Below are 24,235 nucleotides of genomic sequence, written 5' to 3' on the forward strand. Positions count from 1 at the left end.
ATTTTTAACTAACGCGACCTCTCCAGGAACCTAACCCTTGCGTTGTTTGAGAGGTTACTGTACAGTACATATATATATATATATATATATATATATATATATATATATATATTTTACTCAAAGAATATCATGGGAGGATTAATTACCAAATGGAGCATGCAGCACTGCTTTGAGATGCTTCTATGATCGCCATGAAGAGAAGCTGCTTCCACTGCAAGTAAAGAAACAAATAATTAAACATCTGAAAACACTGTAACAATACATTCTACTAACCTCTTTACCATGAGAATCTTCCCATAAACATAAAGTACTGTACTAAAGAAGTTAACAGGCATAATACTACATGTAAACCCCGGTTTAACGAAGCAACTGGTTAAGTAAAAACCCACTGCTAGGAGGGGTATCATATACTGGGGTTGTTTTAACATGTAAAGTATAGGGATGCATTTTTGAGCCTTGGGTTTCCCCACCCCTCCAATTCATAAACCCTCCCAAATGAGTCCAAAAACAAGTTTCTAGCTCACCCTACACCTAAATAGCATTAACACAAGCCAAACTATGCCTAAATGCAGAGTATAACTCACCTAAACCAAAAAATAAAATCCAAAAACTGTCAAATATGTCTGGAAAAAATCAAACTTAATAAACTGTACCCCAAAATGACAATGTTCACCCCACCTATGACTAAAACACATTAATATAAGTCTAAAAAAAAGCTTATAAATCAACCTAAACACAAAATTTAAGTCATCAAAATTGGTAAAAAAAAAAAAAAAAAAAAATCTAAACCCATCGTTAAACCGGGGTTTGGCCATGGTTAGGCAGGGTATGGTGGTATTTCTACCCCCATTGCTAAGCCAGGGTATTGTATCTAGGGGTATACTAGAACCAGGGACTCTCAGGTGAGAGCCAGGCAGCACCACTACACCACGACCAGGTAAAAGTTAACTCACATTGTCACAATCTTGAAACCAACGTCCCTCCGCCCCCACTGTGGGCATCAAGAGGATGAGTTAACCCCCTGGCACTCGGGCAAGTAGATGCTTTTAATCTATCCCAAGCACTTACGACAAGTCAGAATGAAGAGAGAAACCTGTACTGTACACAGGAAAAATCATCTGATAAATTACCAATATGCTGGGAATCGAACCAGGGACTCTCAGGTAAGAGTACACCTTATCTCCTGGAAGCAGGTTTTACAAAAGAGGTATTACGATTTTTCCAAGATACACACCAAGAGAATGAAACCCCCAGTATGTTTAAAGATGATGCTGGACTGAGCTGGATATTGTTACAGATTACTGGAACTCCTGCAGAAGATTTTGTCGGGTTGAAATATGTAAAAACTGAGTTTCTGATACATTAAAAACAACAAGATTACTTTCACCCCAATCAGAGATGTAAGCCATGTCAGACATTAAGTATGCCACAGCCTCATACAGTACCTTGTTTGTTGCAGCAGCTGCTGAGATGGATGCTGCAGGAGGCAAATGGAAAGATGAAGGGTGAAGTCATCAGCGTATGAGTGGACAGGGTTAGATGTGCAGCTTAGAGGGCCACTGATGAATAAAAAAGGAAGAGATGATAATAGGACAGAGCCCTGAGAACACCACAACTGACAACTCTAGAAGAATGGCCATCTACAAAGCAGCTAAAGAACAACCAGAAAGATAACTAGAGATGAAGGCTCAGATCGAAGGACAGAAATCATAATAGGGCAGCTTGGAAATTAAAGATTTAAGCCTGACTCGACTGAAAGCCTTTGAAATGTCGAGTGCAATGGCAAAGATTCTGTCAGTCTCAAAACGAGGAAGACCAGGAGTCTGAAAGGTAGGTGAGATCTCCAGTGAAGCGTCCCTGGCGGAACCCATACTGACGGTTTGATAGGTGGTGATAGGAAAGGTCCTTTAAAATCTTTTTTGTTAAGAACAGACTCAAAACTTTTGAAATACAAGAATTTAAGGGAACTGGGCGATAGACAGAGGGCTGGGAATGGTCACCCTTCTTTGGGACAAGCTGAACAGAGTAAACTTTTAGCAGGAAGGAGGAGAGGAACAAGTTGACAGACAAAGGCAAAAGAGTTTACCTGGGCAGGGTGTAAGCACAGATGCACAGTTCTTGAAGACAATAGGAGGGACCCCATCAGGCCCATATGCTTGTTAGTACTGGGGCCAGTGATGACAGAAGATACATCAATTGAAGAAATTTTAATGCCAGCCATGAGGAAGACAATGTCACATATGGCAACAAGGTCAACGAACTTCTTCCAATCACTCCTTACCCTAGCCACAATGCCAGCTCCGGCCTCAACTCCAGCACATTATATGTCCCCAAAACAACAAAACTCCTCCACACATTTAAGAGACTCTCCAGCAAGATCAATCCTTTCATGCCTCTCAATAGGTACACACGCTCAAAAAGTACCATTACAAGGGGGTCCGATGAGTTTCACACTGAACAATCCAGTTGTCTCGGTAGGGTTGGAGGAAGGTGTCAGTTGTATCAAACGTTTCATTCGTGGTGTCAGTTTGTATCGGGCAGTAGGTGTAACGATACTTTTTTGAGTGTGTGTACATGGTGCATGAAATTAGCATTATTTTGCAGCCTACCTCTAATACAAGTACATCTTTTATGCTCCCACTTATCAAAAACACTGCACAAAATGAAGTTACTGTACTTCCCACACCCTTGTGGCAAATTGTACATGGCCACACTCCCTCTGCTTTGACAGTGCAGCTAGCAGCCCTAGATATCATCACTTTTGTTTTATTTTTCACTTGCTCTCAAACTCTTGTGCCCCAATCCATCTCTCCACTTCCTAACTCTTTCCTCCACCTCCCTTTCACTCTTTGCAATCAACAGCAATTCATATGCATATATCACTCATGAGAGTCCATTTCTGCAGTCATATGAGAGAACTTCAAGCACCATGACAAACAATACGGAGCCCAAGACTAACTCCTGATGCATGCCACCATTCATGGAAAACTTATCACTCAATTCTCCATTCACTCTCACTTGGGTGCAAGCACCCACATATGATACTATAACCACTATAATCAGTCACTCCTCAATTCCAAGCTTTCTCACTGCCTGCATCACCACCTACCAAGGGACTCTATTAAAGGCCTTATCCAAATCAACTACAACACGGTACAGCTCCCCTCTCTTTCCTAAAAATTTTTCAAGAAGCTGTCGGACAATGAATATGACATCAGTGGTCATCTCTGCCTTTCATAAATTCAACGAAACTGCATGGCATCATATTTTACTCTTTCCCCAATTATACCATCATGTACCAGTTGTATCCATATTTTTGCTTTCATATAAAAGTATTAACTATATTCCTCATTATCTTATTATCTTATCTACCTGCAGTGTATATGTATGTATATATTATAACTTATATCAGACTTACTTGTAGAATATCTAAAGATTCACATAGCAATATAGCACCACATGGCTTGACTCACAGACATCGGCATAGAAGGATCGAACCTTCCATTGCATAGTCAGCTTCATTCCCATGCTCCACTGTGAGCTTTGAGCCGGCAGTAATAGCCAGGGAGTGGGGATAGAAACACGTACTCCACTAACACTCAGACTTATACTGTGTAACCACTTGTACGTAACTGTACCATACTGTTTGAACAACGAAATCTTTATTTTGCTATACCAGACTTTATTTAACCTCCAAATCATTAATTAATACACAGTGCTGAAGATGCTAATACATCAGTGTGCTATGAGTAAATAATGTAGGAGAGGGAAATAAGGGAAAATATCAACATGCGACACAGAGTGATTCCTCGCCAAGACAGCTATCTCAAACATCGAGAGGACACCCCATAGACATCGCAGTTACTCCTCATCTACAAATGTGCCAGGCCTGATCTGTGGTGTCTGGAACAATCATGGACTCTCTACATTACCTTCATTATCTGGTCTAGAAGTTTCATGCCTCTACAATTTCCTCTTTCCAGGGCATCACCCTTCCCCTTAGTCACATTTACAATCACACTCTTCATCCAGTCATATGAGACACCACACTCATATCTGGTATATGATTAAATCTATCAAATTAGTTACAAAACCCATTCCTATACCTTCTGGGGCCTTCTGCATTTCAGTGCTCAACCCAGGCACTCCCACTATCATCCCCAACTGCATCCTGCCAGTTGCCCACCTCATAGAAGCGGCATCAATCAAAGGCCAAGAGCCAAACACCTGATCCACTGACTGCATCCCATCTGTGTTCCAGTAAAACTTCTCACTCAGCAACTGGTTATAATTCTCTCTCCACATGCTTTTAATAACCTCACTGTCCACAATTACCTTTCCTTCATCATTCCACACACTCTGCTCACCTATGATGTCCACATTTTCTCTCTTCATCTGATCTGCCACCATAAATTCTACATTAATCCTTTCAGCACTACTGTGTTTAGGTTAGCTTAGCAAAGTGTCTGAGACTCAGATTTTGCCCTGTATACCTCCTTTCTGGCCCAGCACATGATAATCACATATTCCTCTCTGTTACTACCCCCTTATCCATTCACAGAAAATTCTTCTTTTCTTCCTAACCCATTAGCACCCAGTGTCCTCAATACAGGATGGAACTGGGCATTTTCAAAATTTAATAAAGAGAGGAACCTCGGGGTAGGGACCTATGAGCTTCGTGACATGAGCCAATAGGCAGAGGGCAGTAAGCCTAGCACTGTACCAGCATAATCGTTCGCACAGGAACTCTGGGAGGTAATGGGTTAAACACTGGCAAATCTACCAGGTTCTTCAACCAATTAGTGCTCAGTGTCCTCAGTATAGGACGGAAATGGGCATTATCAAAATTTAATAAAGAAGGGAACCCCGGCGTAGGGACCTATGAGCTTCACAACTATGAGCTGATAGGCGAAGGGCAGTATGCCTAGCACCCTTCCAGCAAAATCCCTCGCATGGGAACTCTGGGAGCTAATGGGTTAACTGTGGCTTATACACCCTCATCCCACCACCATGTTACCTTGTCTTGGAGGGGCCCCTTGTCCATCCACATGCTGAATCAGTATCTCTCAAGAGATTGTTAATGCTGAAGAGTTCCGTACTGCTACTTAACACTTCTGTTTACAGCTCCCTGTTTGGTCACCATTCTACTTGTTTTTGCTGTGGAAGGCATTCCTTACTGCTTAGTTTTTCAACTTCCCTATTGTCCTCCTGGGTGCTTAGGTCCTCTTCTCCACCCACTCCTTCAGTAATGCCACATATCAGTAATGTGTCGTGCTGCACATACCCTTTGCCCCCTATAACTTTAATGCCCTTCACCAACTTCCAATAAGCCCTTCAAGCCAGGAAGTGACAGTCTATACTCAGTTTTTTTTATCAAGGCGAAGATGCACTTGACAGATTGGTGACGAAGGAAAGATTTGTCCATATAACCGTTGTATTTAAAATAATTACTGGTGATGTGAACTGAAACCCAAATACAATAATGTTATTCGGACATGTTGCATTCAGCCAATCATCACCAATCTGTCAAGTGCATCTTCGCCTTAATTAAAAAAACTGAGTATAGTTACTATTACCCCTAGCCTCCTATGTAATCAGCTTATTCTCTCCCTTCCTTAAATGCATGTTGCACACAATCATGTTCACTGCCTCTCCAGACTCAAATATCCTTTCTCCTTCCTCATTTTTCGTAGCATATCCTTCACATCCATGAGCTGCTTCACATGTATGACCATATAAATCCCCAGCTAAAACTACAATCTAATCATCCCCCATATCACCAACCGTACATATCAAATCATCCTAGAATCTATCTTTTGCCTCATCATTCAAGACAATCTGCAGAGCATACACTAGTATAACTGTAATTATGAGTTAGCAAACAATACAACGCTGAAATCCTTTCATTTACTCTCAAGTGTAAAAACTAATTGCATACATACATAAATCTCTGAGAACACCATAAGTCACATAAACTGTTCCTGGCATGCAAAGATGAACTGAGAGAGAGAGAGAGAGAGAGAGAGAGAGAGGATATCACAGTTTTACTATACATGCTGAAATTAAAACTAAGTTTTATGGGTCTGGAAGGCCAAATGATATGATGAGCTGAGGAGCACCACACACTGTAGCTGAAGAAGTGCCCCATCACTACCCAGCGCTCTGTACACTGGTATATGTGTGTGAAAGGTATTAGACAATGTTTATGTGAACATCTCCGCTGGAGCAACAAAATGTCTTGTGAGTGACAGTTTATACGCACAAACAGAATCTCAGTGCGAACATGATAAAACATATAAGGACGTACCATTCCACCTTCTTAAACACCTACCAATGCTGGGAATGCTACTAGTAAAAAGTAGTGGCGCTCCCATTCCCGTTACTAGCTCGAAAAAGTAGCGGCGTTACTGGTTTCGCTACTTGATATAAAATGTAGTGGCGCTCCCGCTCCCGCTACTTTGGATAAGAAAAAGGTAGACGAAGGAAAGATTTGTAAAAAATCTGTGATATAGCAATACACTATATAGTATTTTCGATAATATTATTCAGTTTGAGTGGTTATGTTGTGTACCAGTAATGTCAGTATATACTTATATTGGGGGGGGGGGGGAATCATATATATGTCGGTGTCACTTTAATGAAGCTTACTGTAGAGCCAATGGTACAGGGAAAAGCTATTTACTGTATAATTTAGCAAATGTTCTTTTACACTGTTACCTAGTATACCTACAGAATGTAACACGTAAATAAAAGGCAAGAAAATGTGGCCTATCACTGATACATATTATATAGATTTATTATATTTTCAATGATACCTACTTAAGATATGTACAAAAACGAAAGTAAAAATGAACTGGGGCTTTCTTTTAAAGGCTATTTATACAATATCAATATTTTTTTCCATTACTTTAAACTGAAAGTAACATACTGTTACGCCATAATAACGTAGTGAGTATAAGAATTAGTCTGCAAGACAGAGTAGGGGAGACAGCAGGAATTAGAGATGGGGATAGTTAGAGATGTTCTTACCTAATTGTATCTTTACAGGAATGAGTCAAGCTCGTACTGTCCCGTGTCTTAAACCATATTTATCGTACATATCCTTAAATTTGTGAATTGTTTTAGCACACACTATTTCATTCGGTAGTGCATTCCACTGATCAATTGCTCTGTTTGGGAAACTGAATTTCCTCACGTCTTCATCACCTCTCTTCTTATGCAGTTTTTTGCAGTGTCCTCTTGCTGATGCTTCCCAATATGTTAAGTAATCATTTATGTCTATTTTCTCCTTTCCTGATATGAATTTATATAGCATTATCATATCACCTCTTTTCCTTCTCTCCTGTAGTGTTGGTAGATTCAGTATATTTAGTCTTTCTTCGTAGCTTAGATCCCTTAAGCTTGGTATCCATCTTGTAGCGGCCCTATGAACTTTTTCAATCTTGTCTATGTGTTTTTTGAGATGAGGACTCCAGACTACTGATGCATACTCCAGGGTTGGTCTGATGAATGATGTTATTATCCTTCTTAGCATGTCTTCATTTATGTATGTGAATGCTATTCTCATATTTGCAAGCAGTGTATACTTGTTCCGTACCTTCTCACTGACGTGGTCAGCCGGAGATAGTCTGCTATTGATAATCACACCTAGGTCCTTCTCTCTTTCTGATGTGTGTAGGGTTTTATTTCCTAACGTATAATCCCAATCAGGTCTTTTTCCACTTTTACCAAACTTGATTACATGACACTTGTCCACATTGAATTCCATTTGCCATGTATAACTCCATTCATGAAGTTTACTTAATTCTTCTTGTAGCTCTTTACAAAAGTCTGTGTTAGTAATTCTCCTTCGTATTTTTGCATCATCTGCAAACATATTTAGATAGCTTTCATATCCAGTGTTACTCTTTATATCATTTATATACACTAAAAACATGATTGGTGCCAGCACTGGGCCCTGTGGTACTCCACTAGTCACTTCTTTCCATGATGAGTAGTTTCCCCTTAGTACTGTTCTCATTTCTCTTTTTATGAGAAAATCTTGCATCCAACAAAACAGTTTGCCTCGAATTCCTCCTTGATGTTACAGTTTCCATAAAAGTCTTTGGTGTGGTACTGTGTCAAATGCTTTCTTCAAATCTAAATAGATACTGTCCACCCATCCTTCTCTTTCCTGTATTGTGTCTGTTACTCCATCATAGTAGCTCAACAGATTAGTAACAAATGATTTTCCTTTTCTGAAACCAAACTGTCTTACTGTTATCATACTGTGTTCTAAATGATTTACCCAAGCTTTTCTTATAAGCTTTTCTAATACCTTGCTTACAACACTGGTCAGTGATACTGGTCGGTAGTTGAGTGGATTTTGTCTATTCCCTTTCTTGAATAAGCGGACAATATTTGCTTTCTTCCAAATATCAGGTAGTTTACCTTGACTCAAGGATTTCTTGAAAATTAAAAATAATGGTTTACTTAACTCCTTTGCACATTCTTGTAGCACCCAACATGAAATTTCATCAGGACCATTTGCTCTGTCTAATTTACTTAACTGCTCTTGTATTACTTTTTCTGATATTTGTATATCTGGTAGTATGTGTGGACATGCATGTTCCACATAGTCCCTCTCAAAAATTTTTTCTTCTGTAAAAACTGATTGGAAATTCTTATTTAATGCTTCACAAATATCTTTCTCTTGTGTATAGGTGATTCCCTCGTCCGTAATGGATTGTATTATATCTTTTACTTTGGTTTTGCTTCTGATGTAGCTGTAAAATAGCTTCGGCTGATCACTACTTTTATTTATTATATCCTCCTCAAACTGTTTTTGGGCTTCCCTCCTTATTCTTGTATAATCGTTTCTTGCCTGTTTGTAATTATTATATGCCCTTTCACTATTGTGTCTTCTGTATCTATGCCACAACAAATATCTTGTTTCTTTTGATTTTTTACATTCTGTATTGAACCATTTCTGTATTTTCTTATCTGCTTCTTTGTGCTGTGGGATGTACTTCTGGACTCCTATTTCATAAAATTCACAGAATTTCTTATATACAGCATTTAAATCTTGTCCTCTAAGCTCATTTTCCCAATCAACTTCTAAGAAATACTTCTTTAGATTATGATAATTTCCCTTTTTATAGTTTAGGCTTTTTTGTAACTGTCATTGCTGTTAACAATGTCATATGCTATCCTGAAGTTGCAATTTAGTACTGCATGGTCGCTTTTGCCGAGTGGAGGGTGATATATTAAACTGTCAATATCATTTTCTTGCCTAGTAAATATGAGATCTAGCATTGAAGATACATCGACTCCTCTTTTCCTAGTGGTTTCCCTCACATGTTGCGTTAGGAAAAACTCTTGTACGAGATCCAGGAGCTTCTGGTCCCAACAGCTTTCTTGGCTTATTATATCTAGAGTATTCCAATTTATATTTGTATTAAAATCTCCAGTTAATATAATTCTTTCTGATTTCTCTTCTATTTTATGTAGTAATGCTCTTAAACTCTGAATTGTACTCTCTGCCAGGTCCTCACATTCATCTCTTTTCCATGTGTTTGATCTGGGTGGCATGTACAAATTGGCTACAATTACTTTCCCTTCAGATGTGTTGATCTCTACTGCAATCAGCTCTACATGTGAGGTTATATCTAGTTTTATTTCACTGACTTTTAGATTTTTCTTAGTTAATATTATAATTCCTCCTCCTTTTTTTAAGTTTCTATCGCTTCTTCATATATTATATTCCTCTAAATTTAGTATGTCATTTGACATCCTTGGTGTTAATTTTGTTTCAGTTAGGCATATTATATGTGGTTCATTTTCTCTGACATAATCATTCATCTCTAATAATTTAGATACCATTCCATCCACATTTGAGTACATCAACTTTATCATCTTGTTTATAAACTTGTCATGACTTGGTTCTACTACCTTCCTCCTTTTTATTCCCTCCTGTTTATGTACCACTTTCGTACCGGCAATTCTATTACTTTGTAAAAAAATGTGTTCTTCTCCTCTTCTGATCTTCCCTCATTTTTTGTTTTTGCTTCCTTCCTCTTCTCTTGCAGTAATTCCAGTTCCTCTTGTGTTAGGCATCTTTTTATCCATACATTTTTGAACTCCTCTTTTTCCATAAGATTCTTTGCATTTTTTAGTATCTCCTCCATGGTGTTTACACTCTGGAAAGTTACCTTTAGAGGTCTTGACTTGCTTTTCTTGTATTTCCCTAAACTTTTGTGTTCCTCTATGTCTATACTACAGATTTCCTCTGATACTTCTTCAATAAGCTCATTACATTTCCCATCTCCTTTTTGTCTCTTGCGATGTGTGTGTGTGTGTATATGTGTTCTTACCTAACTGATCTTATCTAACTGTATCTTTACAGGAATGAGTCAAGCTCGTACTGTCCCGTGTCTTAAACCATATTTATCGTACATATCCTTAAATTTGTGAATTGTTTTGGCACACACTATTTCATTCGGTAGTGCATTCCATTGATCAATTGCTCTGTTTGGGAAACTGAATTTCCTTACGTCTTTATCACCTCTCCTTATGCAGTTTTTTGCAGTGTCCTCTTGCTGATGCTTCTCCATATGTTAAGTAATCATTTATGTCTATTTTCTCCTTTCCTGATATGCACCTATATAGCATTATCATGTCACCTCTTTTCCTTCTCTCCTGTAGTGTTGGTAGATTCAGTCTATTTAGTCTTTCTTCGTAGCTTAGGTCCCTTAAGCTTGGTATCCATCTTGTAGCGGCCCTTTGAACTTTTTCAATCTTGTCTATATGCTTTTTGAGATGAGGACTCCAGACTACTGATGCATATTCCAGGGTTGGTGTAATGAATGATGTTATTATCCTTCTTAGCATGTCTTCATTTATGTATGTGAATGCTATTCTCATATTTGCAAGCAGTGTATACATATTCCGTACCTTCTCGCTGATGTGGTCAGTTGGAGATAGTCTGTTATTGATAATCACACCTAGGTCTTTCTCTCTTTCTGATGTGTATAGGGTTTTATTTCCTAACTTATAATCCCAATCAGGTCTTTTTCCACTTTTACCAAACTTGATTACATGACACTTGTCCACATTGAATTCCATTTGCCATGTACTAGTCCATTCATGAAGTTTATTTAATTCTTCTTGTAGCTCCCTACAAGAGTCTGTGCTAGTAATTCTTCTTTGTATTTTTGCATCATCTGCAAACATATTCAGGTAGCACCAGTCGAGCAGGGCAGTACTCCCGAGGTGGATGGAAAGCTGATGACAGGGAGTGCTGGAGCTCCCGTTTCATCAGCCCTCAGGACTAGTTCCTGACCATCCCCCTTTGCTGAACTTTTTCAGTGTCTCAGTTACACAGAGAGTAGGCCAGCATGCTCTCCAGTACAAATTTCTCTAACTATCTTCACCAAACTACATGCACAGTAAACACTACACTTCCTACTCAAAATTCAACAAAAATGGCGTCGTTTAATCAAGCCTCGGAGTCCCCAGGGGGGGGGAACATAAATGCCCCCGCCATCTGCCCCTCCCCCGGTGACGACTCGAGGTGCCTGGAACCACTGTCTGACTCTCTTCTTCTTCATTTCTGCAACATTCGCGGCCTTTCATCTAACTTTCGCTCTGTTGAGCACCACCTCTCCTCCTCTAAACCTCACCTTCTTTTTCTGACGGAGACTCAGCTGTCTGAGGCAACCGACAGCAAATCCTTTTCTGTATCCTCCTACTTTCTCTATACTCATTTCAAAGCCAAAGGTGGCTGTTGTGTATACATACGCAACGACTTATCTTGCTCTCGTGTTCCTGAACTTGATTCTTCTGTATTCTCCACACTCTGGCTTCGGCTTTCCTGTCATTCTCTGACTATATATATCTGTGCTGTTTACTTATCCCCTAATTCTACTGACTATCAAAAATTCTTCGACTATCTTACTTCTACGATGGAACACATTCTGTCCATTTCTCCTTTCTCTGAAATCTCCATTCTTGGAGATTTCAATGTTCACCACCACCTTTGGCTCCCCTCTCCTTTCACGGATCCACCTGGTGAACAAGCCTACATCTTTTCTATCCTTAATGACCTAGAGCAGCTTGTACAGCACCCTACCCGTATCCCTGACCGCCTTGGAGAGAGCTCCAACATACTTGACCTCTTCCTCACAACTAATCCTTCTGCTTATTCTGTTAATCTTTTCTCTCCGTTGGGCTCCTCCGATCACAACCTTATTACCTTAACCTGTCCTATCACTCCGGTACGGCCTGTGGACCCTCCAGGGAAACGTCGTCTGTGGCATTTTGGAGCTGCGAACTGGGAGGCCCTCAGGCAGTACTTCTTTGATTTTCCCTGGAATGATTATTGCTTCCATGGCCGTGAGCCATCTGAGTGTGCCTTGCGCATTATGGAGGTTATTCTCTCGGGCATGGAAGCATACATTCCTTTCTCATATCCCTTGACTAACGCAAGAAAGCCTTGGTTTAATCACGCTTGTTCTAATGCTGTCCACAACAAGGAGAAGGCCTACAAAAGGTACCGGAGCCAACCCACCCCTGAATCACATCATCTTTACGTTTCTGCCCGGAATCGTGCTAAGTCTGTTCTTCGCTCTACTAAAAATAATTTCATCCATACTAAATGCTCTCAACTCTCCAACTCGAATTCTTCCCGCTCCTTCTGGCACCTTGCCAAAAATCTTTCTAACAACTTTACCTCATCATCCTTCCCTCCTCTTTTCTACTCTGATGGTTCTGTAACTATTTCTTCTACTGATAAAGCAGATCTCTTCGCACAGACTTTCTCCTCCAATTCCACCTTAGACGATTCCGGTGCTGTTCCTCCATCTCTTCCCCCCTCTGACTTCCTCATGGCTGACATTAAAATTTCTTCAGTTGATGTATTTTCTGCCACCACTAGCCTCAGTACTAACAAGGCATATGGGCCTGATGGGGTCCCTCCTGTTGTTCTCAAGAACTGTGCTTCTGTGCTTACACCCTGCCTAGGCAAACTCTTTCGCCTTTGTCTGTCAACTTGTACCTTTCTTTCTTGCTGGAAGTTTGCTCTCATTCAGCCAGTCCCAAAGAAGGGTGACCACTCCCAACCCTCCAACTATCGTCCAATTGCTTTAACGTCCTGTATTTCAAAAGTTTTCGAGTCAATTCTTAATAGAAAAATTTTAAGGCATCTTTCCTATCACAACCTTCTTTCCGATCGTCAGTATGGGTTCCGTCAGGGACGCTCCACTGGCGATCTTCTCACCTACCTTTCAGACTCCTGGTCATCCTCCTTTCGGGACTTTGGCGAAAGCTTTGCCATTGCACTTGACATCTCAAAGGCTTTCGATCGAGTCTGGCATAAATCTTTAATTTCCAAACTGCCCTCCTACGGTTTCTATCCTTCTATCTGTGCCTTCATCGCTAGCTTCCTTTCTGGTCGTTCTATAGCCGCTGTTGTAGATGGCCATCGTTCTTCTCCTAGATCTATCAACAGTGGTGTTCCTCAGGGCTCTGTCCTATCACCAACTCTCTTCCTTTTATTCATCAATGATCTTCTAAGCTGTACATCTAACCCTATCCACTCATACGCTGATGACTCCACCCTTCACCTTTCCATTCGGTTCCCACAACGCCCATCCCAACAGTTACTTCAAGAAACAAGGGATGAGGCTATGGCACACCTAATGTCTGACTTGGCTTGTATCTCTGACTGGGGTAAAAATAATATGGTTGTCTTTAATGCATCTAAGACTCAGTTCTTACACCTATCAACCCGACAAAATCTTCCACACGTATACCCATTAATGTTTAATAATATTCAGCTTAATCCTCCATCATCCTTGAACATGCTTGGGGTTTAATTTACTCGGGACTTATCTTGGAAAGATCATATTACATCTCTTGTAAAATCTGCTTCCAAGAGATTGGGTGTGCTAAGCCGACTCCGCTCTTTCTTTACCCCTGCACAATTGTTGACTCTATACAGGGGTTTCATCCGCCTCTGTGTGGAGTACAACTCTCATGTGTGGGGAAGCTCCCCACATACAGCTCTTCTCAATAGGGTGGAGTCAAAGGCTTTTCGTCTCATTAACTCTCCTCCTCTTACTGACTCCCTTCAAGCTCTGTCTCTTCGCCGCACTGTTGCATCTTTATCTCTTTTCTATCGCTACTTTAATGGTCACTGCTCCTCTGAACTGTCTGCTTGCATTCTTCACCTCTACGACGGGCGCGTAGCACCCGTCTGGCAGCAAACTCTCATCCCTTTTCTGTCCAACTCTCTAATGCAAGAGTTAACCGTTACTCCCAGTCTTTCATTTATGCAACAGGTCAGCTCTGGAACTGTCTCCCTCTATCTGTATTTCCTGCTGCCTATGATCTCCAGTCTTTCAAACGCAGTGTGTCCAGGCATCTCAAAATGATCGGATCTTGAATTTGGCTCTCTATTGTATTTTGTTTTTCTCTTGGAGAGAACTGTTACTGCGGGCTCATGGCCTTTGGTTCCTTCTTCCTCGCATTAAAAAAAAAAATAAATAAATAAAAAATTTCCAGTGTTACTATTTATATCATTTATATATACTAAAAACATGATTGGTGCCAGCACCGAACCCTGTGGTACTCCATTAGTCACTTCTTTCCATGATGAGTAGTTTCCTCTTAGTACTGTTCTCATTTCTCTTTTTATGAGAAAGTCTTGCATCCAACAAAACAGTTTGCCTCGAATTCCTCCTTGATGGTACAGTTTCCATAAAAGTCTTTGGTGTGGTACTGTGTCAATAGCTTTCTTCAAATCTAAATAGATACTGTCCACCCATCCTTCCCTTTCCTGTATTGTGTTTGTTACTCTGTCATAGTAGCTCAACAGATTAGTAACACATGATTTTCCTTTTCTGAAACCAAACTGTCTTTCTGTTATCATACTGTGTTCTTCTAGATGATTTACCCAGGCTTTTCTTATAAGTTTTTCTAATACCATACTTACAACACTGGTCAGTGATACTGGTCGGTAGTTGAGAGGATTTTGTCTATTTCTTTTCTTGAATAAGGGGACTATATTTGCTTTTTTCCAAATATCAGGTAGTTTACCTTGACTCAAGGATTTCTTGAAAATTAAAAATAATGGTTTACTTAACTCCTTTGCACATTCTCGTAATACCCAACATGAAATTTCATCAGGACCACTTGCTTTTCCTCTGTCTAATCTACTTAACTCCTCCTGTATTAATTTTTCTGCTATTTGTATATCTGGTAGTATGTGTGGACATGCGTGTTCCACATAGTCCCTCTCAAAATTTTTTTCTTCTGTAAAGACTAATTGGAAATTCTTATTTAGTGCTTCACAAGTATCTTTCTCTTGTGTATAAGTAATTCCCTCGTCCGTAATGGATTGTATTATATCTTTTACTTTGGTTTTCCTTCTGATATAGCTGTAAAACAGCTTTGGTTGATCACTACTTTTATTTATTATATCCTCCTCAAACTGTTTTTGGGCTTCCCTCCTTATTCTTGTATAGTCGTTTCTTGCCTGTTTGTAATTATTATACGCCCTTTCACTATTGTGTCTTCTGTATCTATTTCACAACAAATCTCTTCTTTCTTTTGATTTTTTACATTCTGTATTGAACCATTTCTGTATTTTCTTATCTGCTTCTTTGTGCTGTGGGATGTACTTCTGGACTCCTATTTCATAAAATTCACAAAATTTTTTATATGCAGCATTTAAATCTTGTCCTCTAAGCTTATTTTCCCAATCAACTTCTAAGAAATACTTCTTTAGGTCTTGATAATTTCCCTTTTTATAGTTTAGGCTCTTTTTGTAACTGTCATTGCTGTTTACTATGTCATATGCTATCCTGAAGTTATAATTTAGTACTCCAAGATCGCTTTTGCCGAGTGGAGGGTGATATATAAAACTGTCAATGTCATTTTCTTGCGTAGTAAATATTAGATCTAGCACTGAAGGTACATCAAGTCCTCTTTTTCTGGTGGTTTCCCTCACATGTTTCGTTAAGAAAAACTCTTGTATGAGATCCAGGAGCTTTTGGTCTCAACAGCTTTCTTGGCTATTTATATCTAGAGTATTCCAATTCATAATTGTATTGAAGTCCCCAGTTAGTATAATTCTTTCCGATTTCTCTTCCATTTTATGTAGCAATGATCTCATACTCTGAATTGTACTCTCTGCCAGGTCCTCATATTCGTCTCTTTCCCATGTGTTTGATCTGGGTGGCATGTACAAATTGGCTACAATTACTTTACCTTCAGATGTGTCGATCTCTACTGCAATCAGCTCTACTTGTGATGGTATATCTAGGTTTATTTCCTTGACTCTTAGATTTTTCTTAGTTAATATTATAATTCCTCCTCCTTTTTTTAAATTTCTGTCTCTTCTCCATATATTGTATTCCTCTAAGTTTAGTATGTCATTGGATATCCTTGGTGTTAATTTTGTCTCAGTTAGGCATATTATTTGTGGTTCATTTTCAATGACATAATCATTCATCTCTAGTAATTTAGATACCATTCCATCCACATTTGAGTACATCAACTTTATCATCTTGTTTATATACTTGTCATGACATGGTTCTACTACCTTCCTCCTTTTTCTTCCATCCTGTTTGTGTACCACTTTCGTACCTGCAATCCTATTACTTTGTAAAAAAATTTCTTCTTCTCCTCTTCTGATCTTCCCTCATTTTTTGTTTTTGCTTCCTCCCTTTTCTCTTTCAGTAATTCCAGTTCCTCTTGTGTTAGGCATCTTTTTATCCATACATTTTTGAACTCCTCTTTTTCCATAAGATTCTTTGCATTTTTTAGTATCTCTTCCACAGTGTTTACACTCTGGAAAGTCACCTTTAGAGGTCTTGTCTTGCTTTTCTCGTATTTCCCTAACCTTTTTCTGTTCCTCTATGTCTTTACTACAGATTTCCTCTGATACTTCTTTCAGTAAGCTCATTACATTTGCCATCTCCTTTTTGTCTCTAGTGATCTTGTTTTTAACTTCTTCCTCTTCTATACCAGTGATTACTATTGATTTATTTATCTCTACTGAATCTCTGACTAACTTTGGATTGTTTTGGATTATTCTTTTCACTTCCTTTTTAATGCTTTTTTCCTCCACCCTTGTTTCTAAGTCTTTCTTTACTTTCACCATTTCAGCATACGTGGTTCCTACATCATTTTTGTAGCTCTGCACAGCTTCATTCACCTGTGTGTGTGTGTAATTCACCGGGTCGGTCAGGATCACTTTGATGGTCGCGATCGTCAGCTTTTACCCTCCCGGAAGGGAGCTGAGAGCTCATATAGTCCGATCTAAGGGCAAGGCTGTGACCTTCACACACGCACACACCTGTCCCCTTGCTCTAGGGGGACAGTAACCACCCACTTCGCCAGTGAAACTTTTCGCAACCTGAGCGAGGCACGAACTCCCGTCCACCAGTTGGCAAGCGACAGCGTTACAACTGCACCAGCGAGCGGTGTGTGTGTGTGTGTGTGTGTGTGTGTGTGTGTGTGTGTGTGTGTGTGTGTGTGTGTGTTGCCCACATCTAGCTAACATTTTTACTTATCTTTTCTTAATTTAAATGATTGATAATTAGCTTACAGAGGTTGGGCGAGTGGACTTTCTGACAACTACTTGGTGGTGGCCAGTATCAAGATCCAAGTAAGATGGAGAAATAGAAGAAGGGAAGGATGGGAAGAATGAGTAGTTGCAAGGAGAGTGGAAAGCTTACAAGATGATGAGAAAATTGCAGAATATAAGAGAGAAGTAGTGGAATGATTGGGTAAATATGAATTGGAGCAGATGGGGGATGTAGGAGGTGTGTGCAGGATATTCACAGAAGAAATATGTGCAGCATGTGATGTGGTGTGTGGAGACAAGAGAAGACGAAGGGGGGTGCAAGGAACAGCGTGGTGGAATAACGAGGTAAGGCAGGCAGTAGCACAAAAGAAGAAAGCATACAATGAATGGATGAGAAATAGGGGCGTGGAAGAAGTTTAGAGGCAGAAGAGAGAGTTATATGTAGAAAGGAAGAGAGAGGTGAAAAGATTAGTAAGAGAGAGTAAGAAGAGAGTGGATGAGGAATTTGGAAGGAATTTGAGTATAAAGTGGAGGAACTGTAAGAAAATGTTCTGGAAAGAGGTGAAGAGAGTAAGACAGGGTGGCAGTGAAATTAGCAGGGGAGTGAAAGATAAACATGGTAGATTACTAGTCGAGAAGGGAGAAAAAGTGAACAGGTGGAGAGAACATTTTGAGGAATTGTTAAACACAGAGGATGGAAGGAATGCGAGTATAAGTGGCTGGGGGAAGGAGGGAGGTGAGAAGACAGGAAGAAATCAATAGGACAGAAGTTGTGGAAGCAATGAAGAAAGTTAAATTGGGGAAAGCTCCAAGAATTGATGGCGTGTGTGGTGAAATGGTGAAGCATGGGGGAGAGATAGTAGTAGAATGGATGTGGAAGATATGCAGATTGGCTTGGGAGGAAGGTAGAGTCCCAGAGGATTGGAAGTCAGGTATAATTATTCCCTTGTACATTTGTCTTCTTAGTATAATAGGAAAAGTGTATGGTAGGATACTTATTGACAGAATTAGAGAAAGAACAGAGAAATTAGTTGGAGAAGAACAGGGAGGCTTTAGGAAGGGAAGAGGTTGTGTAGATTAGATATTCATTCTTAGATCTTTAGTGGAAAAGTTTCTAGAGAAGGGAAAGAAGTAGTATGCGGCTTTCATGGATTTGGAGAAAGCATATGACAGGGTGGATAGACAAGGATTATGGAAAGTATTAAGAATACATGGAGTAGATGGGAAGTTGTTGAATGCTGTGAAGAGTATGTACGATGGTGCGAAGGCTGCAGTGCGTGTGGATGGTGAACTAAGTGAATTTTTCTCTTTGAAAGTTGGATTGAAACAGGGATGTGTCATGTCGCCATGGTTGTTCAATCTGTACATGGATGGGGTAATAAAAGAGGTACAAGGTAGGGTAGTGGATGTTGGAGTGGCCCTGGTGAGAGAGGATAATGTTTGGAAACTCCCCGTACTGTTGTTTGCAGATGATACTGTGTTGTTGAGTGAAGACGAAGGGGAGCTGCAAGGCTTGGTGGATGAGTTTGGGAAAGTGTGTAAGAAACGGAATCTAAAGGTGAATGTAGGGAAGAGTAAAGTGATGGTCTTTGAGAGACGTGAAGTCAGTGAATGTACAGCGAGGTTGGATAGTGAGGAATTGGAAAATGTGAGTACATTTAAGTACTTGTATAGTGTGATGAGTAAGGATGGAGGTTTGGAGGGTGAAGTGCTTGAAAGGGTACAGCAGGGAAGAAAGGTTGCTGGTTCTTTGAAAGCAGTTATAAGAAACAGGGAAGTGAGGATGGAAGTGAAAAAGCTACTACATGACGGTATTGTGATACCAACTCTAACGTATGGAAGTGAAGCTTGGACTTTGTTGGAAGGACACAAGTCAAGAGTGAGAGCAGTGGAAATGAGTTATTTAAGAGGAGCCTGTGGAGTCACATGGAGAGACAGGCTGACGAATGAGGATATAAAGGAGAGTTGTGGTGTGGATGTGGATGTCATAGGAAGCGTTATGAGGAACACACTGAGGTGGTTTGGCCATGTGGAGAGGATGGAGGGTGAAAGACTGACGAAGAGAGTGTATGTGAGTGAGGTGGAGGGGGGAAGAGGGAGGGGGAGACCGAGGATGAGATGGAGGGATGGGGTGGAGAGGTATATGAGAGAGGGAGGTGTGAGTTGGGAGCGGGGCAGTGAAATGGCGGGGGACAGGGCGACTTGGAGGCGATTTGTTTTGGCCACCCCAAACGGGATTGAGGCGTCTGGCAATAGATAGATAGATAGACGAGGGAAAAGGGGAAAAAGAAGTGTGTGGTAATCATAGGGCCATTTGTCTTCTTAGTGTAACAGGAAAAGTGTATGGTAGGATACTTACTGACAGAGTTAAGGAAAGAACAGAGGAATTAGTTGGAGAAGAACAGGGAGGCTTTAGGAAGGGGAGAGGTTATGTGGATCAGATATTCATTCTTAGATCTTTAGTGGAAAAGTTTCTAGAGAAGGGAGAGAAGTTGTATGCGGCTTTCATGGATCTGGAGAAAGCATATGACAGAGTGGATAGACAAGGATTGTGGAAAGTATTAAGAATTTATGGAGTGGATGGGCAGTTGTTGAATGCTGTGAAGAGTATGTATGATGGTGCTAAGGCTGCAGTGCATGTGGATGGTGAACTGAGTGAATTTTTTGCTTTGAAGATTGGATTAAAACAGGGATGTCATGTCTCCATGGTTGTTCAATCTGTACATGGATGGGGTAATAAAAGAGGTACAAGGTGGTGCAGTGGATGTTGGAGTGGCCCTGGTGAGAGAGGGTAGTGTTTGGAAACTCCCTGTACCTTTGTTTGCAGATGATACTGTGTTGTTGAATGAAGACGAAGGGGAGCTGCAAGGCTTGGTGGATGAGTTTGGGAGAGTGTGTAAGAAACGGAATCTAAAGGTGAATGTAGGGAAGAGTAAAGTGATGGTCTTTGAGAGAGGTGAAGTCAGTGAATGTACAGCGAGGTTGGATGGTGAGGAAATGGAAACAGTGAGTACGTTTAAGTACTTGGGTAGTGTGATGAGTAAGGATGGAAGTTTGGAGGATGAAGTGCTTGAAAGGGTACAACAAGGAAGAAAGGTTGCTGGTTCCTTGAAAGCAGTGATAAGAAACAAGGAAGTAAGCATGGAAGTGAAAAAGTTACTACATGACAGTATTGTGATACAACTCTAACGTATGGAAGTGAAGCTTGGACATAGTTGGAAGGACACAAATCAAGAGTGAGAGCAGTGGAAATGAGTTATTTAAGAGGAGCCTGTGGAGTCACATGGAGAGATAGGCTGACAAATGAGGATATAAAGGAGCAGTGTGGTGTGGATGTGGATGTGATAGGAAGCATTAGGAGGAATGCACTGAGGTGGTTTGGCCATGTGGAGAGGATGGAAGGTGAGAGACTGATGAGGAGAGTGTATGTGAGTGAGGTGGAGGGGGGGAGAGGGAGGAGGAGGAGGCCAAGGATGAGAAGGAGGGATGGGGTGGAGAGGTATATGAGAGAGGGGGGTGCGAGTTGGGAGCAGGGCGGTGAAATGGCGGGTTACAGGGCGACATGGAGGAGATTTGTTTGTGGCCACCCCGTAAGGGATTGCGGCGTCTGGCAATAGATGGATAGATAGATAGATAATTAACCAGCAAATTCCTGTCTAATTATTATGCATAACTAATAAATAATAATCAATAAACTACTGATATAATGTGGAGCAAACATCATTAACTGACAGAATTGAAGAAAGTATTATTTTTCGTCATTAATAAATACAACCAAACCGTCGGCATATCTGTATGTACCCACCGACTCTGGACCTGTATTCGTCGCATGAGTAGCGAGGAGCGCGGTAACGCATACTGTAGGTACAGCCAAAAAGTAGCGGCGCTCTCAGTTCCACTACTGGTTAAAAAAAGTAATGGCGTTACCACCATCGCTATTAAAATAGTAGCAGCGCTATGTAGCGCCACTACTAATAGCGGCACTATTCCCAGCTTTGACATCTAACAATGGGTGGGACTGAACCCATCCACATGATACCAAGCACATGCATCCTACAAGTTAAAACTAGCCTTAGGAAACTCTATACAGGCACGAAATAATAATAAAACAGGGATAGGAGTTATCAAGCCTGAAATGCCAAGCTAGCTGTATTTAAAAAAAAAAAAAAAAAAAAAAAAAAAAAAAAAAAAATCCTCATTACCACGGTAAAATATCAATTCCAAAGGACAAAACGGTATTCTCAAAAAAGAGTAACTCTTAGACAACTGTATAAATAAAGAAAATCAACATGAATATAAGGAACTGTGGTGTTTGGTGTACACACCAAATGCTGCACCACTGGAAAATGACCTAGCAATCCTAATATTGTCTGCAAACATGTAGACCTCAGTCAATCTAGGAAGGTGGGAAAGTGCAATGGCTCATTTTATATGAAACACTGTTTGCTGCAACTCGGTCAATCTAGGAAGGTGGGAAAGTACAGTGGCTCATTTTATATGAAACACTGTTTGCAGCAATGGCAGAGTTCCATGTACAACCAGTGCCTTATTCAATGGTCCACTGAGAAGTTGCCCTTCTGCAACACAGTGGTTAGTGGTGACACTGTGGGCTTAAAATATATGTAGGAAAATTAGAACATAAGTCTCTAATGATGTTTAAAAACAACAGTTTCTTAGTAAATGGATCTGAAATACTGTATTAAGAAATACCAAATTCCAAAAGCAGTTACCGTACCTTCCAAACATATTGGCACCAGATCCAAAGGGGCTGCCACTTTGTTGCTGATTTGCTGACTGCTGAGCTAAACCTCCAAAAGATGCAGTATTACCTTGACTTGCAAAGCTGTTGAATAAAAAAACATACAGTACTGTATATATACATATATATATATATATATATATATATATAGTAAAAGTCCTCCAATCCTACCACCAATAATCCGAATATCCCAATACTCCGAATTTTTCAAGGCAAAATTATACGAATTTTTCTGGGCATTATCTAAGGCTTTATTTGGCTTGGACTTGCTCTTAGACTTGGATGTACCTGCCTGCAACTATTTAGCTGCACTTCTATACACTTTTGGTGTCTAAAACAATAACATATAATTTTAAGTGATTATTTAATGATCGTGTACAATCATGCTCATGATTCCCTGAGACACCTGTGATGGAGGGTGTCTGGCTTGCTGTACTCTTACTGAACAACAGGTAGTTGAGTCAGTCTGCCCTCCCAACACATTGAAACTGAAAATGGAACTGTTTCTTATAAACGAGAGATCATGACAAAAGAGATGGGTGGGATATGAACAATAATGATGGACAGTATCATTGCACATATGGTAATACAGCACGGAATAAATTTTACTGAAATAATTCCACCTACTATAGATTACATATTGCTTCAAAGATGAAGAGATATGTTACGTGGTTTGTTGTCCATCATTCACCTCCTCAACAATTTGCTACGGATGTGAGATTAATGCATTAGTAAATTCCTCTACTTACTGCGGGTTTGCCTATTAGTTATTTAGCAGTAATAAATGCATTATAGGAATGTATGGATATTTCACAATATCATGGTTGTATGACCGAGTCCCTTTAAGTTGTCACACTGAGTGGATCACGTAATAACATTTCAATACTATATTTGTTACAAGTATCAGGTGTTCCACCTTGTTATCAGTGATATTTGCACAACAAATAATGGTAATCTGGGATATTGAGACAATCAAAGCAAAGATATTTACTGCTTGCACAACAAATAATGGTATTCGGGGGAATTGCGACAATCAAAGCAAAGATATTTACTGCAGGAATAGGAAACCATTTCTCATTTCATGTAATAACACGAAAGAAATACATAATGGAATGGTAACATGACTGCAATAACCCCCATACATTTCCCACAAAAGGATGAATAGAAAAAAAACATATTCCTCACACCACAGACACATTTTATATATATATATCTATATTTATATTAGTTGTATTCTTTTTACTCCAGTGTGGGTATATATAAATAAGTAAATGCATTACTTAAATGTCACACCTTTTAGAGCATCAGAGTATTGGTATCTAATATTTCATCCAGCCTCCCTCTTTCTCAATGACTGCATTTAACCTATCTGGCGTGGAGGAGACAAGGTTTCGGATCATTTCCGGTCGGCCCCTGCAAAGTTACCGCTGCGCGCGGGTGTGGTTCAGAAGCTGTTCACTTGTTCTTTCGTGTGTGTGTGTGTGTGTGTGTGTGTGTGTGTGTGTTCATCCGAGGTGTTGTGGTCACCCACTACTTTGTAGGTTATCAGATACTACATCAGCCATGAACCGGAGAGACGAGAGGTTGGCCCTCAAAGCCAGTTTTATCACTCTTCGTGATAGCGGTTGGTCGATATGGGCTATCGCACATGAGGTGGGCCTATCAACCAATACTGTGATGAAGTGGATCAGGAGAATGGCAGAAAGTGGTAACCTAAATGACTTGCGTAAGTTATGTGTGTTTGTTCATCAAAGGAGACCTCGATTAAGCCATATCACCATCCCTCAACAATGAGTAGAATAGATAATCTGTTTTGGTAACAAATGTCATCACATTAACAGAGAATTACACAGAGTTAAGCATACTCTGTTCCACGTTGTATATCTAGAAATATGGCATACAACTGA

General features: G+C 40.1%; 1 protein-coding gene across 1 annotated transcript in view; it reads right to left on the minus strand.

Annotated features, from left to right (window-relative positions):
- LOC145412164 (uncharacterized) overlaps window positions 1-24,235 on the minus strand; it is a 446,682-nt gene that overhangs the window by 48,967 nt on the left and 373,480 nt on the right. The window contains exons 20-21 of the mRNA XM_080282099.1: window positions 22,305-22,412; window positions 147-211 (exon numbers count right to left, since the gene is read on the minus strand). Coding sequence (XP_080138225.1) covers window positions 181-211; window positions 22,305-22,412 — 139 coding nt within the window. The 3' untranslated portion in view covers window positions 147-180. The remainder of the gene's footprint in view (window positions 1-146; window positions 212-22,304; window positions 22,413-24,235) is intronic.

The sequence above is a fragment of the Coenobita brevimanus genome, chromosome 92, assembly GCF_032717465.1.
Source record: "Coenobita brevimanus isolate Jiangsu-jjx chromosome 92, ASM3271746v2, whole genome shotgun sequence".
NCBI classification, from domain to species: Eukaryota; Metazoa; Arthropoda; class Malacostraca; order Decapoda; family Coenobitidae; genus Coenobita; species Coenobita brevimanus.